We start from the raw sequence: 14,871 nt of genomic DNA, 5'->3' as shown, positions 1-14,871 counted from the left end.
CGACAGATATCGTTTTTTTACCGCCGATACCAATATTTTGGTCATCTGGTATCGGCCGATATTTTAGAACATTAAAAATGTTTTTTTTTTTTTTAATGTCTACAGGTACAGTGGTGGAGGGATCTGGGGGTCTAAAAGACCCCAAACCCCTCCTCTGCACTTTACCCCCTTCCTGAGGCCCTATTTTGTGATTCGGCACTGCGTGATTTTAACGGACAATTGCGCGGTCGTGCGACGCTGTACCCAAATGAAATGGACGTCCTTTTTTTCCCCACAAACAGAGCTTTCTTTTTTGGTGGTATGTGATCACCTGTGCGATTTTTACTTTTTGCGCTATAAACAAAAAAGAGCGTAAATTTTGAAAAAACAACAATATTCACATTTTTTGTATATGAAATTCCCAAAAAAAAAAAAAAATGTAAAAATCAATTTTTTAACTTTTTGGCCAATTTGTTTTCTGCTACAGATGTTTGGTAAAAAAAAAATAGCAATAAGCGTATTTTGATTGGTTTGCGCAAAAGTTATTGGGAAAGATTTGTCATTTTTGGTGTTTTTTTTTTTTAACGAGTAATGGCAGAGATCTGCGATTTTTTTTTTTGCGGGACTGCGAAATTGGGGCGGACAGATCGGACCCTTGACTGACATTTGACACTTTTGGGGGGTACCAGTGACATTACTACAGTAATCAGTGCTATACATATGCAGTTACTGTAAAAAATTACACTGGCAGGGAAGGGGTTAACTTTATTGGTGATGCAGGGGTTAAGTGTGTCCCTAGGGGCATGCTTCTAACTGTAAAGGGGTGTGGCTAGTGATGTAACCACAGAGACATACGATCCTACATAGCAGGATCGTATAATCTCTACAGTTAGATCAGGGAGAATGACAGGCGGCTTTATTTACATTAGCCGCCTGCCTTTCTCCCTCTCCACGGGAAGATCGCGAGTGACCGGCGGACATCGGGTCCGCTGGTCACACGTGCGGACATGTTAGGGAACGAGCGGGAGCAGGCCTCTGGCGGCGCACGCTCGCCCCCTAGAGGCTCACAGGCTAGCGACGTAGTACTACGTCACTTTGCCTGTACGGGGCTGACTGCTGCAGTAAGTAGTCAGGCGGCGGTCAGCAAGTGGTTAAAGCGGAGTTCCACCCAAAAGTGGAACTTCCGCTTTAGGTGGTCCTAACCCCCTGACATGCCACATTTGGCATGTCATTACCTAGTTTTGACAGGTGCCCGCTCCCACTTACGTTCGGAGCGCCGCGGCGCCCTGAACGGAAGTTCTCCTCTCCCCCTCCCTGCAATCTTCTGGGACATGTCAAAGGTCCCAGAAGATTGCCGGCCAATCATGGTGCGTAGCGCAACTCGCGCATGGGCAGTGCGTACCCGGCTGTGAAGCCGCAAACTGTCACAGCCGGGTGCCCACAGCAGTGATGCCGGCGCTGAGGGAGAGGATCAAGGCTTCGGGCGGCCGCATCGCTGGACCGGTGAGTGAAATGGCTGGAACTCCGCTTTAAAGCATTCAAAACGCCAAGTTTGGCTGTTTTGAATGCTGTAAGATTTTGAATTCAGCGCCACCAGTACCCGGAGGCGCCGAATTCAAAGAAATGGAGACTCGGTCAGACGGCTGCGTGGCAGATGGAGACCCGGTCAGACGGCAGCGGTGAAGGTAGGAGACCCGGGCGAGCTGCAGTAGGTGGCGGGAGAGGGGGGATGTCCCCTCCCGCTCCTTGGAATGACAGCCGAGCGGCTTCTCAGCCGCATCGGTTGTTCATTACAAGACAGCCGACCATCGGCTATGGACACCGGTACCGGGGTGATGCCTCTAGCTGCAGGGATCACCCCTGTACATGCACTTTCCCGAAATATCGGTAAATCAAAAGGCCGGTTTGGATATATAGGGGAAAGTGCATATCGGCCCTCAATATATCGGCTTTGCCGATAATCAGTGGATCCCTACTTACAATCTGGCCTGTTAGGCTAGCCGTACATTATACAATTTTCTTTAGATTTACCTTCAACTTTGTAGTATAGGCCTGCCTTATAGGATACAATTGAAAGTGTTGTTTAGTTTTGACCCCATATTATATGGTTTTTGGTTAATCTAACAGAAAATTGTACATGTATGGCTAGCCTAAAGGGCCATACACACTATAAGATTTTCTGAAGACTTTTTCCTTCAGATTTACCTTTTCTATGTAGTGCAAGGGCCTGCCAGATTGCGTACGAATTGAAAGTGTTAAGGTTTGACCTCATATTAGATGGTTTTGGTAAATCTAAAGGAAAAAGTCTTCAGAAAATCTTATAGTATGTATGGCCCATTAGTGTGCCCTGAGGACTGGAGTTGAGAAACATGGCTCTATCTAGGTGATTGCAATAACTGAACATTTCCTTGGGCTTCATGCCTGTAGGAACCATGTGATAAAAGAAAAGGAATTGGCAGCACTCCAGGTTGAGTCAAAATCCAGATTTATTGACTGGACATCCAAATTATGAGAATCGTGACAAGGTAGACGAGTTTCACACACTGACTATGTGCTTAATCATCATAGCAGTAATGATTAAGCACACAGTCAGTGTGTGAAACGCGTCTACCTTGTCACGATTGTCATATTTGGATGTCCAGTCAATAAATCTGGATTTTGACTCAACCTGGAGTGCTGCCAATTCCTTTTCTTTTGTCAAGTTTTCATGGAGGCGAGGCGGGGCATGCACCGGTGTGAGTCATCAGGCAATTACACCACCTTGAGCAGTGAGTCCTTGTCTGTTCAGGAACCATGTGATGCTTCAATGTCAGAAGGTACAAACCCAAAAACATTTACAAAATATTGCCCAATTCCATGCAAAAAAAAAAATGGCTGCTTTAATAAACAAAATGAGACAATGAAATGCAAGTCTGAAGTGTATATAAATCGTTTATTGGTTTGTACTGACAGGAACAAAGCTGAATCAGAGCTTCAGTATAAAGATACCTTTGCTCTTACAAAGTATCACAGGACACAGCACAGGTTGAATGTTACTTAACCCTTCCACTCCATGAAGGGCCCTCTAATCAACAAGAAGTTGACTAAAATCATATCTGAAAGACTCTGCCTTTGCTGGTTTCAGTCCTATACCAACTGCAGTATATAGAATAACTGCAAACAACTGGGTAGTTTGACATAACTGCTCTACAAACAAAAAAATAAGTCTTTGGTTTTAACTAATACTAGATTTGTATGGGTTAAAAGGCATTATGGCATTCAAATACATTAATCTCATTTCCCACAGTATAAACCAAAACTGTACACCAAGGCAAAAATCAGGCAGTGGCTTAATTCCCCAGCCTTCTAGTGTGCACATGCTTTGACATTCATTGGGATTGACCAGATACCTCCAGCCAACACTTAGTGAGAAATGAAGCCAGTCATATGCACACCCTCTGAAGATGTGAGATGGAAGAGCAGGATGTAGAAGGCAATTCAATTAACTCTAACAGTCTGAATGAAGAATTTAACTACACATTCACCTGCATTGACCTCTGACAGCAAGTAGAAAGCTGGAATTTATTCCAAACAAATCAAAGGTTATTGCCTTGTCCTCAAGTTATTCATGATGCTATAATGACGAGAGCAAACTGGCAAGCAATAATAATGTATAGACAAATCTACTTCCACAGGCCTCTGGTTTATTCAAATAGGATATTATTCACATCCTCAAAGTTCATGTTGTGTAGGCTTATCTCCATAAATGGCACCAAGTTTGATCTTCACATCGCAAGTCTTGAGGTCATATACACAAATCTAATCCTCTTTCATGCATTCTGAAAAACCAGCAACACTACTACCAACACAAACAGGTAGAAGTGCTGCTGTTCTACATTCATCAGGTATTGCTCTTCTACTGTGAAGGACACTTCAATAATATATGCTACGATGACAAGTCACAGTCTTCTGCATAGATTGGGAAAAGGAGATATGAGATGGGCCCTACATTATGAACATATCAAAGTAAAAGAGTATGGATGAGAGTTTAGTGTTTTATATTTCATAGTGATACCTGCACTATACTATCTTGGGCTGTGCTCCATAGAAGAATATGATGGGTGTTCAGGCTAAAGTGTGACAAAGCAGAAAGGAACAAATCAGGTTGTGCCATCTGGTGTTATTGTACTGAACTCTCCAAACAAAACAGTTATTCCGCAGTAAGGATGTGCAGAAGAGTCAGTCTAAAAGGCCATGAAAACAATAGAAAAAAAAATTGTGAGTTAAGCAATGTACTACTGATGGAGGAGCCAAATTACTGTTAGACAAAAAAAACAATAAAAATGGCCATCTAACAATCTGGAGGCTCGCTCACTTAGGAAGCAACTTCATCATCAGTTTCCTTTCGCTTACACAGTATTAGTGTGCTTTGTACAGTAGGGAAAGGTGGTTATATTCCATCCCAAGATGGAGAAGTTACTGGTACCATGGGGTTTTCCGTGCCCAACGAAGCGTGATTCCAGCATCTGTCCGGATCTTGATTGATGCAGCTTCAGCTTCCCTTACAGTCTCCTTTACTGACTGCATCAGGTTCTGTGCATTATGGACAAGCATTTCCGTAGCCTGCGTTTACAAAAACAGAAATTTACAGGTATTCATAAGAATGAAAGAATTTGCTGTCTAGTACAGTCCAAGGCAAATCTATACAAGTGCAGTTGATGCCCATTTGCCTCTGCATTTTATGTGGGTTTTAATGCACCTTGCATTTTTTTTGGGGGGGGGGGGGGGGGGGATCTGTAAATGTTGCTAGGAGGAGAGATCTGTTGTCATGCAGGAGAAAACACAAAAACACACCAAAAAAATGCACATGTGATTGTGATGCAATTCCATTGATGTCAAAGCACCGTACTGTGTGTAAAAAAAATATATAGTCCTGCATCTTTCTAAAAAATGCACTGGTGGAAACTGAATAAATGTGGGTAGGACCCATAGGAACTGATGTTAATGGACTGTGGTGCATTTCTAAAAATGCATAGGTGTGAACCTAGTCAAAGTGTTTAGCTTCTTTATTATAGGTGTATGAACCTACAGTAAGGGAAAAAGTATTTGATCCCCTGCTGATTTGTTTTACGTTTGCCCACTGACAAATAAATGATTTGTTTATCATTTTAATGGTAGGTTTATTTTAACAGCGAGAGACAGAATAACAAAAATATCTAGAAAACGCATTTCAAAAAAGTTATAACTTGATTTGCATTTTAATGAGTGAAACCAGTATTTTATCCCCCATCAACAAGATTTCTGGCTCCCAGATGTCTTCTATACAGGTAAGGAGCTGAGATTATAGGAGCACTCTCTTAAAGGAAGTTCTCCAAATCACAGCTTGTAACCTGTATAAAAGACACCTGTCCACAGAAGCAATCAGAGTCTAATCTTACCTCGTGGAGTACGTGAGAACGGTGAGGAATCCGCCCAGAACCACACAGGAGAATACGGTCAATGATCTCAAGGCAGCTGGGACCATAGTCACCAAGAAAACAATAGGTAACACACTAGGCCAGGGGTCTTCAAACTATGGCCCTCCAGTTGTTCAGGAACTACAAATTCCCGTCATGTCTGGGAATGTCAGTTTTACAATGTCTCATGGGATGTGTAGTTCCGCAACCGTAGTTTGAGGATCCCTGCATTACGCCATGAAGGACTGAAGGACTGAAATCCTGCAGCGCCAGCAAGGTCCCCCTGATCAAGAAAGCACATGTAAAGGCCAGTCTGAAGTCTGCCAACGAACATCTAAATGATTCAGAGGAGAACTGGGTGAAAGTGTTGTGGTCAGATGAGACCAAAATCAAGCTCTTTGGCATCAACTTAACTCGCAGTGTTTGGAGGAGGAGGAGGAATGCTGCCTATGACCCCAAGTACACTTTTGCCATTTTCAAACATGGAGGTGTAAACATTATGCTTTAGGGGTCTTTCTGCTAAGGGGACAGGATAACTTCACCGCATTAAAAGGGGACAATGGACCAGGCCATGTACTGCCAAATCTTGGGTGAGAATCTCCTTCAGCCAGGGCATTGAAAATGGGTCGTGGATGGGTATTAAAGCATGACAATGACCCAGAGCACGTGGCCAAGGAAACAAAAGAGTGGCTCAAGAAGCAGCACATTAAAAAGGTCCTGGAGTGGCCTAGCCAGTCCCCAGACCTTAATCCTAAAGAAAATATGTGGAGGGAGCGAAACGTCCAGTTACCAAACGTCAAACTCAAAACCTTAAGAGAAGAATGGCTTACTTTTTTTTTTTTTTTTTTTTTAGATACATACATACTTTAGGAGGATGCAGCATTGCTCCCCCGGCATCTCTGCACTGAGAGCAGAGTGATCAAACACAGCTGATTGCTTCGTTTTGACAGCTCCCCGAGCAGTCAGTCAGCAGCTCTCCGCTCTGCCCCCTCCTCTCTCAGAGCGCTGGGCTGTGGAGGGGCGGGGAGCGGTCAGCTCAGGCTCTCAGTGGTTCGCTGAGAGGCGGAGTCGGGTGTTGGTCCAGGCACCTGACGGATCCGGACTTCCATTGTCGTGATGATGCGTTGCCTAGACTGACTTCTGTGACGTCAGCAGAGAGCAGATTTCAGCCCGCTCTCTGCTGAGAACGGATCACAGGAGTGCAAAACAAATTGCACTTCTGTAATCCATAGGAGGGGTACAGCGAAACTTTGGCTATAGCTCTTTAGCTTTGGCTATACTTCTCCTTTAATGACTTGGAGAGGATCTGCAAAGAGGAGTGGGACCAAATCCCTCCTGATGTGTGCAAATCTGGTGACCAACTACAAGAAATGTCTGACCTCTGTAAATGTCAACAAGAGTTTTGCCACCAAGTCATGTTTTGCAAAGGGGTCAAATACTTCTTTCAGTCATTAAAAATGCAAAGAAAACTCATAACTTTTTTGAAATGCATTTTTCTGGATTTTGTTGGTATTCCGTCTCTCACTGTTAAAATAAACCTACCATTAAAATGATAGGCTGATCATTTGTAAGTGGGCAAACAGATATAATAAGCAGGGAATCTTATTTTTTTTTTTTTACCCTCACTGTAAAATCCAAGTTGTCTGGCACACCATCCATTGGGAGGAAACAAAAGTCTCACCTCTCCTATCAGCATGCGTCAAGTTTTTTCTAGTGACATTTTCCTCAGATCGGCTATTGTAAAGACAGACCTGTGTTTTCTAGTAAAAATTTTCTTCAATTAATCAAGACTCTTCTCTACATCACTGCAGCTGTTACATAGTTAGTGAGGTTGAAAAAAGACATCAGTCCATCCAGTTCAACCTATGATGCGTGTGTGTTTGCTTTTAACCGTACATTGTATACCCCTGTATGTTGTGGTCTTTAAGGTGTCCATCTAATAGTTTTTTGAAACTATCAATGCTCCCTGCTGATACGACTGCTTGTGGAAGAGAATTCCACATCCTTACCGCTCTTACAGTGAAGAACCCCTTACGCACTTTAAGGTTAAACCGCCTTTCCTCAAGTTTTAGTGAGTGGCCACGTGTCTTATTGTATTCCCTTACTCTGAATAGTTTGTTCCTTATGCTAGGGTCGCCAGTACAGTATTTGTACATTGATATCATATCCCCCCTCAATCGTCTCTTCTCCAGAGAGAACAGGTTCAGTGCTTGTAGTCTTTCCTCATAGCTGATGTCCTCCATTCCCCTAATTATTTTTGTTGCCCTTCTATGGACTTTCTCCAGTTCCAGCACATCCTTTCTGAGGACCGGTGCCCAGAACTGGACAGCATACTCCAGATGTGGCCGGACCAGAGTCTTGTAGCGCTTTGCTTGCAGCGGCTTGGCATTGCATGCCACTGCCAAGCCTGTTGTCTACCAGTACCCCCAAGTCCTTTTCCATCCAAGACTCACCCAGAGGTTCCCCCCCTAGTGAGTAGCTTGCTTTCTGGTTTCTGGCCCCCAAGTGCATTACTTTACATTTTTCAACATTAAATCTCATCTGCCATGTAGTTGCCCACCCCGTTATTTTGTTCAGGTCCGCTTGCAAGGTTTCCACATCCTGCATAGAAGATATTGGCATGCCTAATTTAGTATTATCTGCAAATACTGAGATTGTACTCGATATCCCCTCCTCCAGATCATTTATGAATAAATTAAACAGGATTGGTCCCAGGACAGAACCCTGGGGGACCCCACTTTCCACACCCGCCCAATCCGAGTACTCCCCATTAATCACCACCCTCTGTACTCTCCCCTGGAGCCAGTTCTCTATCCAGGTACTCACCTTATGGTCCATGCTGTCTGGCACAAACGTTCTCAGTTAAGTTTTTGGACTACCATATCTGAACCCCACTGACTGAATGTAATGTTTGGGCGTTGGGTTTTGCATTAGGAGGGGTGGTTGCTGTTCTGCCAAAATTAACACAGCATTTTCCAGGTCCAGAGCCAGTAGCACTGCCTCAGCACCTGTCCTGTAGCTGAAGACTCACTCTGGTACCCTCAAATTGTTTGTCGCTGGGCGCCATTTCCTGTTTTCAGGCAGCTTTGCCATGGAAAGGAGTTAATGCTGTGGTACTGAGCACCAGCGTCATTGAATGAGTGGCATGTAGCACATGCTCTCTCACCCTGCATCAGGAAGGCATTGCTCCACTGTTCTTGCTGTTGCTCAGAACCACCCTCAGATCACTAACCCTTGCCTGCTACCAGGTTTTGTGAATACTTGAGGCTTGATACCTGAATATTGCTTTACCACACTGCGGCCACCAGATGAATGATTTCAGACAGCGGCTGCCTCCAGCTCAATTTCTACGAATGGGTGGGAAATGCTTGCAGTGTGCCCACTGTCTGCAGCCTGGAAAAATGCTGTCCTTTATAGTCTACTATTTTCACAATCATTTTTGGCTCAGTCAGGTGTAGCTTGATCCTTTGACAGTCTGGTTAAGTCATGCAGGACTTTTTGGCTCAAATTACTGTTCAAATTACTGTTCCTGCTGCACGCCTGCAGTCACCTCGCAGCTCTGTCACCTCTGGCCCCATTCCACCCTATCAGCTGTCCAAGTTTCATGAGTCCTTTCCACTTACCCTGAGAATAAACTTTGTGTTACCACCACATAAGTCACAACAGGTCTGACTCTAGACACATGTGGGGTCGGGTTCCATTGTTCTGCGTGCCTCCAGCCCACGTTTCTACTAACAGCTCCTTTGCACCTGTTTTTACAACTGCTTCTATGCAAAGATTAAATGTGTCCCGATAGGCTGTTCAATTCCCCTAAGCACTTAATGGCGTATCTGGAGTTTGCTGAAAATCAAACTAAAAAAAATACGTTTTGATTCCTTCCATTTTTTTCTGTATTTTACCTGCTCTGATTCTTCTTCACTGATGTTGGTCCTTCCCAGCATAGTGGCCTTGACAGTACTCAGAATCTTGAGCTGGGTGCTGATTGTTGGGATCCTTTCACATACCTATAATACAAATTCATGGAAAAGTGCTCAGTTTAAATGCTTTCCACCTTTAACCACTCTTCTTTATTGTTTTCTGATTGACTACATACATAGTTTACATACTGACAGGATGAAAGGCACATATACCGAAATATGTTAGAGAAGAGCATCTATTGATTGGTTTAACCTCATCACAGCAGAAGGACAAAACAGAACACTATGGCCAAGCCACTAACTCCTGAACAAGCTCCAGGCGCCTCCAAAAAAAAAAAAATATATATATATATATATATATACACATACACACACACACACACACACATATATATATACATATACACACACACACATACATATACATATACACACACACACACACAGTAGCTGCTGACCTAATATAATTTAGAATTGCACTTACCTTTCCAGGGAATCCAGCAATGTCCTCACTCGAGTCTATTATTAATCTGCTTCAGGTGCAAGCACCGGCTTTTCAAGTAAGGGAAACCGGTAGTGAAGCCCTCTGGCTTCTTACTGCGCATGTGTGAGCCCTGTGAATGGCCCCACAGTCTTTGGGACCTGTGATGTGTCCCAGAATACTGGGGGGAGGGGGGCAAACTTCTGGCTCAGATAACAGTGACAAATCTGAATGCAAGTGGGAGCGCATACCAGGTAACCACTAAATCCACTTCTCTGATGTTCAACGCCAGACACATCTACTTCTCTTCTTGACCATTGGGTTATACTGTCCCCTACAGGAGTAGGACACTAGGCAGGAAAACACCTATGGAGCAGTCTTAGGGGGTATGCCCCCACTCCTAGTTATAGGCACTCAGTTTTGTTACAAGCAGTGTCAGAAGAAAGCCAACTCCACAGATGGGTGGGTGCTGTGTCCGTCAATGAACATTAGAGAAATGGATTTTACGTAAGTCAAAAATCCCATTTTCCCTTTTTATGGACTAATGCAGCTCCTTATCTTTTTGACCATTGGGACGTCCCAAAGCAGTGTCAAACATGAGGGGTGGGAACAGCAAGAAAAAATTCCCAAGGCTAAACCGTAGCCAACCAGGCAACAGAGCTCAACCATAAACAACTGGAGCTCACCGGAAAAAAAAAGCAATACACCCTCAAAGAGGACCAGGTCCTCTAAACAGCAGCCTGCAAAAACCTTGCGGCCAAAAGAAGCATCCGTAGATGCCAACACATCCACTTTATAAAACTTGTGAAAGTGAGCACAGATGACCAGGTGGCCGCCAGGGAAAAGGAGGAACCTGACCCTTAATGAAATAGGCCTGAACCACCGTTTGTCTGATCCATCTGGAAATGGTCGCAACAGAAGCAGCCAAACCTTTGCGAGGTCCATCCGTGAGTACAAATATTGAGTGGCTTCCTAAAGGACTCCGTAGCTGCCAGGTACACCGACTGCCCGAACCACATCCAGGGAATGCAAGGCAATTTCCTTAGGATGTTTAGGCCTGGGACATAGGAAAGGCAACACAATGTCTTCATTCAAATGGAAATCAAAGACAACCTTTGGAAGGAATGACAGACAGGGACGAAGAACTACCTTATCTCTGTAAACCACCAGGTAAGGTGAACGACAAGACAACGCCCTCAGCTCAGACGTCCTGCGTGCAGCAGTAATACCCACCAAGAAAAGTCCACCTGGGACAAGTAGGGGAACATCCCAAATATTTCCGAAGGGAGGTTTCTGGAGAACTGGCAACCAAATTGTGGTCCCATGGCAGCAATGGAAACCCGCACTGGAGGAGCCAAGTGTCGAACTCCCTGGATAAAGGTGCGCACCCAGGAAAGTGTGACCAATGGACGTTGAGAGAAAACCGCCAAGGCTGAAACGTGGCCCTTATTAATACCCAAGGCCAGACGCTGCTCAATCCCTCATTGGAGGAAAAGAGAGAACCCCAAGAGACTCACACAATTTACATCTTCCAATTACGATGGTAGATCTTCCTAGAGGTACATTTTCTAGCCTTTAACACAGTGTAGGAATCACCGATTCAGACAAACCCTCTATCCTTCAGCACCTGGCTTTCAACAGCCAAACCATCAAAGCCAGCAACTGTGACGCAGGGTGGAAGATTGGCCCTTGGGACAGCAGACCTTCCCTGAGAGGAAGTCTCCAAGGAACATCAGCGACCAGCCGTACCAGATTGGGGTACCAAGACTGACGAGGCCAGTCTGGAGCCACTAGAATGCGTCTGTGGCGTCGGCTAGAGGATCCCGAGACCGTGCCACAAACCTCTGTACCTTCCTTAAAATGTGTACAGCAGAGGGCTGGAACAAATCAGTCTGCCCACCTTAGATGCCGGCTACTTCCCCAGCCGCCAGGACACTTCTTGTGCCCCCTTGGTGATTAACGTAGACCATGGCCGTGGAATTGTCGGATTTAAAATCGTACCAGACACCCCTAAAGACAAATTGTCCAATGATCCAGACAGTCTGTTCACTCGCAGTTCTAGTACATTGATCAGCGGTCTGGAGTCTTCCCGAGTCCAGACCACCTGAGCACAAGCTGTGCCGAGGACTCCTCCCCACCCGGACAGGCTGGCATCCATGGGGATAACCATCCAGTACAGAGGGAGAAAGCATTTTCCCTGTCGAAGTCCTGGAGAATAAAGCCACCTCTAGGGACCGTGGAATCTTGTCCCGTTTCTCCAGAATCTTTTTCCAGAGATCTCGTGTGGAACTTTGCAAACGGTACCGCCTTGAAGGAAGACACCATCAGGCCCAACACCCGCATGCAAGCCCAGAGGGATGACCGTCTGCTGGACAACAGAAGCTGAATTGCCTCCTGCAATGTCTAAAATGTTTCCAGAAGAAGGTTCAGAATCCAATGGAATTTCCTCAGAGTTCGCAGAGAAATCTCCAAGTTGTCCATCAAAGCAGTCGGAGGTTCCACTCGCAGAAGATCGTCCAGGTACCCCAGTACCGTGTTCCTCTGCTGACGCAACAAGGCTAGCATCGGGGCCAAAGCTTTTGTGAAGACCTGAGGAGCGGAGGCAAGACCAAAGGGTAATGCCACAAACTGATAATGCTCATCGTCAATGGCAAAGCGGAGGACGCGCTAATGACCCGCACATATTGGAATGTGAAGGTAGGCATCCTTGATGTCGATATAAGCAAGAAAATCCCCCTGATGTAGGGACGCCACTACCGTGTGAATGGACTCCATTCGAGAAGGTCTGTACCCGTACAAAGCAGTTTAGCACCTTGAGGTCCAGAATTGAACGTACCTTGCCTTCCTTCCTGTGAACTGTAAAGAGATTTGCGTAAAAACCCTGAAAACGTTCCGAAGTCAGAACCAGAACAATCACCCCTTGAAGTAACGAGTCTTGCACTGCCCCAAAGAGACCCCGTAAGCGATCTGGGGACAAGTGCAGGTTGGAAGGGAAGAACCTTTCTGGAGGATAAGACCGAAACTTGGTCTTGTAGTCGGATCGAAAAGGCTTAGTGGACCCACTTGTCCTATACCAGGGACGTCTACGGATCCGGAAACCAGCGAAGACATCCCCCTACCCAAGATACGGATGAGGGCGCCACTTCATGCAGAGGAAGCCTTGTTCGCAGTTCTGGAAGAGCCCACTCGTGGCTTGCCAGACCAGGTCTTCTTGGAACCTTCAATGGAGGCCCTGAAGGGCTTTGATCCCTTGTTTTGAGACCCTGAGGGAAGAAAAAGCCTCTTATGAGCCAAGAAGAATGGCCCATGTCTACGACGGGGCTCCTTTGGTAGCCTGCAGAAGAAGGGTACTCTTCCCTCTGAGACCCTTAATGATATCATCCAAGGAAGCTCCAAACAGGCGATCCCCTACGAGGGAGAGATCAGATAAGGCTTTCTTAGTAGTCTGGTCTGCAGACCAGCATTTCAGCCAGATAATACGCCGAAGGACCACTGACTGCTGATACAGACAGCCTAGATTTAAAAGGAGCCTCATCCAAAGAGGCATCACTGATAAACTGTAACTTCTGAACCAACTGATCCACCAGCTCTGCAAAGGCAGGAGGAAGTTGTTTCCCCTCCAGGTCCCGACGTAAAAGTTTAGCCAACTCGGTCAGAATTTGCGACACCAGGTCAATAGTAAATACCGGCCTAACTGCCGAACCAGCCACAGTGAACATATGGTGGGCCAGAGCCTCCGCCCTCCTATCAGCTGGATCTTTAAAGGTCGGGGACTCCTCAACCGGAATTAAGGTAGTTTTATTTAACCTGGAAACCGGCGAGTCCACTTTTTAAGCAGGGAATCTTTATAAGGACACTGCATAGCAAAACGCTTAGGGACCACAAGAGTGTGTTTTGGACAACCTCACTGTTTTGTTACAATGTTGTCAAAGTAAGCGGAAAAGGGGAACACCCTCGCCGATTTGGAAGGCCTCAGTGCCAAAAGGGACCGGCCGACACCTCCGTTGCAGCATCAGCCGCATCCTTCATTTTTAACGTTTCAGTGCATCCACCGCTGCCTTTTTATGCGCACTAGAGGAGCAGAGGAATCATCCTCAATATCTAAGCATTCAGGGTGCGTGGATGCAGACCCAGTAAAGCGACTTGTGTCCGCAGCGGCCAAAACAGATTCAGGATCTAATAAAACTGATGAGGCGGCTCACCCGGAAAACATCAAATCGGGGGGGCGCCCTCCGTGATGGTACCTGCAGAGCTATAAAGGGGCAGGTGCCCTACACAATAATGGCGGCATGGCTGCCATCAAAAATAAACTGCCCCCACAGCACCACCCCTTCCTGGTAGGCCGCAGACAGAATTTTTGTGGAGGTCCAGCTGCAAGTGCATGGATCCCAGCCAGGCAGCTGCCCAAAAGAAAAAGAGCAGGGGCTGCAGCTAATCTAACTGGGGCCGCCTCTAAATGGAGGCGCCGACTTGGCCACAAGCAGCTGCCATATTTTTGTGGACTCCCAGCCGCTTGGGCGTGAGCCCCAGCGGAGCCGACAAACCAGGGGAAGCAGGGGGGAGGGCTGATGCCCAAAGACAGGGTAGTGGCTTCAGCCATCCTCACTAGGGCCGCCCCACATAGCTCCCGACCAGTTGTCTGCAAAGCCACGGCTTAAATTCTTGGCCGGATCCAGCCGCGTGAGGCGCAGACCCGCGGATGCTAAACCATCCGCTCCCCTAGCCCAACAACTGCAGCAGGGAGCCGCCTTAGTCACCAACCCCCAGAGTGGCGACGAACCCTGCTCAACCCTTCCCTCCTTCCTTGCGCACCAGGAAAAACCCGGCCAGCAGCAACTCCAACAAGCCCCTCTTAAGAGCCTGTGGCAAAAGCCTCCAGGGGAAGAGGGGGGGGACAGCTACTTAACATACCAGGAACAGGGTGGGCACTGCTCCGGACAGACCACCGCTCCATCGGAATTCGGGCTGTCGGGCAGGAGGAACACTGGCCGAGGCCAGGTCATATGGGGCCTTTGCGAGTTTAACTTGCAGGCCAGCCCCCATCCAGTAGGGCTATGTC

General features: G+C 46.3%; 1 protein-coding gene across 5 annotated transcripts in view; it reads right to left on the bottom strand.

Annotated features, from left to right (window-relative positions):
- Nucleotides 1-4,007: 4,007 nt before the first annotated feature.
- Nucleotides 4,008-14,871, bottom strand: part of VCL (vinculin) — a 139,383-nt gene continuing 128,519 nt past the window's right edge. For all 5 annotated transcript variants that reach the window (XM_082267550.1, XM_082267549.1, XM_082267552.1 and 2 more), the window contains 2 exons: nt 9,314-9,418; nt 4,008-4,581 (listed from right to left, as the gene is read on the bottom strand). In XM_082267550.1, coding sequence (XP_082123676.1) covers nt 4,435-4,581; nt 9,314-9,418 — 252 coding nt within the window. In that variant the 3' untranslated portion in view covers nt 4,008-4,434. The remainder of the gene's footprint in view (nt 4,582-9,313; nt 9,419-14,871) is intronic.

The sequence above is a fragment of the Pelophylax lessonae genome (genome assembly GCF_965119305.1).
Source record: "Pelophylax lessonae genome assembly, chromosome: 9".
NCBI classification, from domain to species: Eukaryota; Metazoa; Chordata; class Amphibia; order Anura; family Ranidae; genus Pelophylax; species Pelophylax lessonae.
This window is presented reverse-complemented; position numbering and strand designations above follow the sequence as displayed.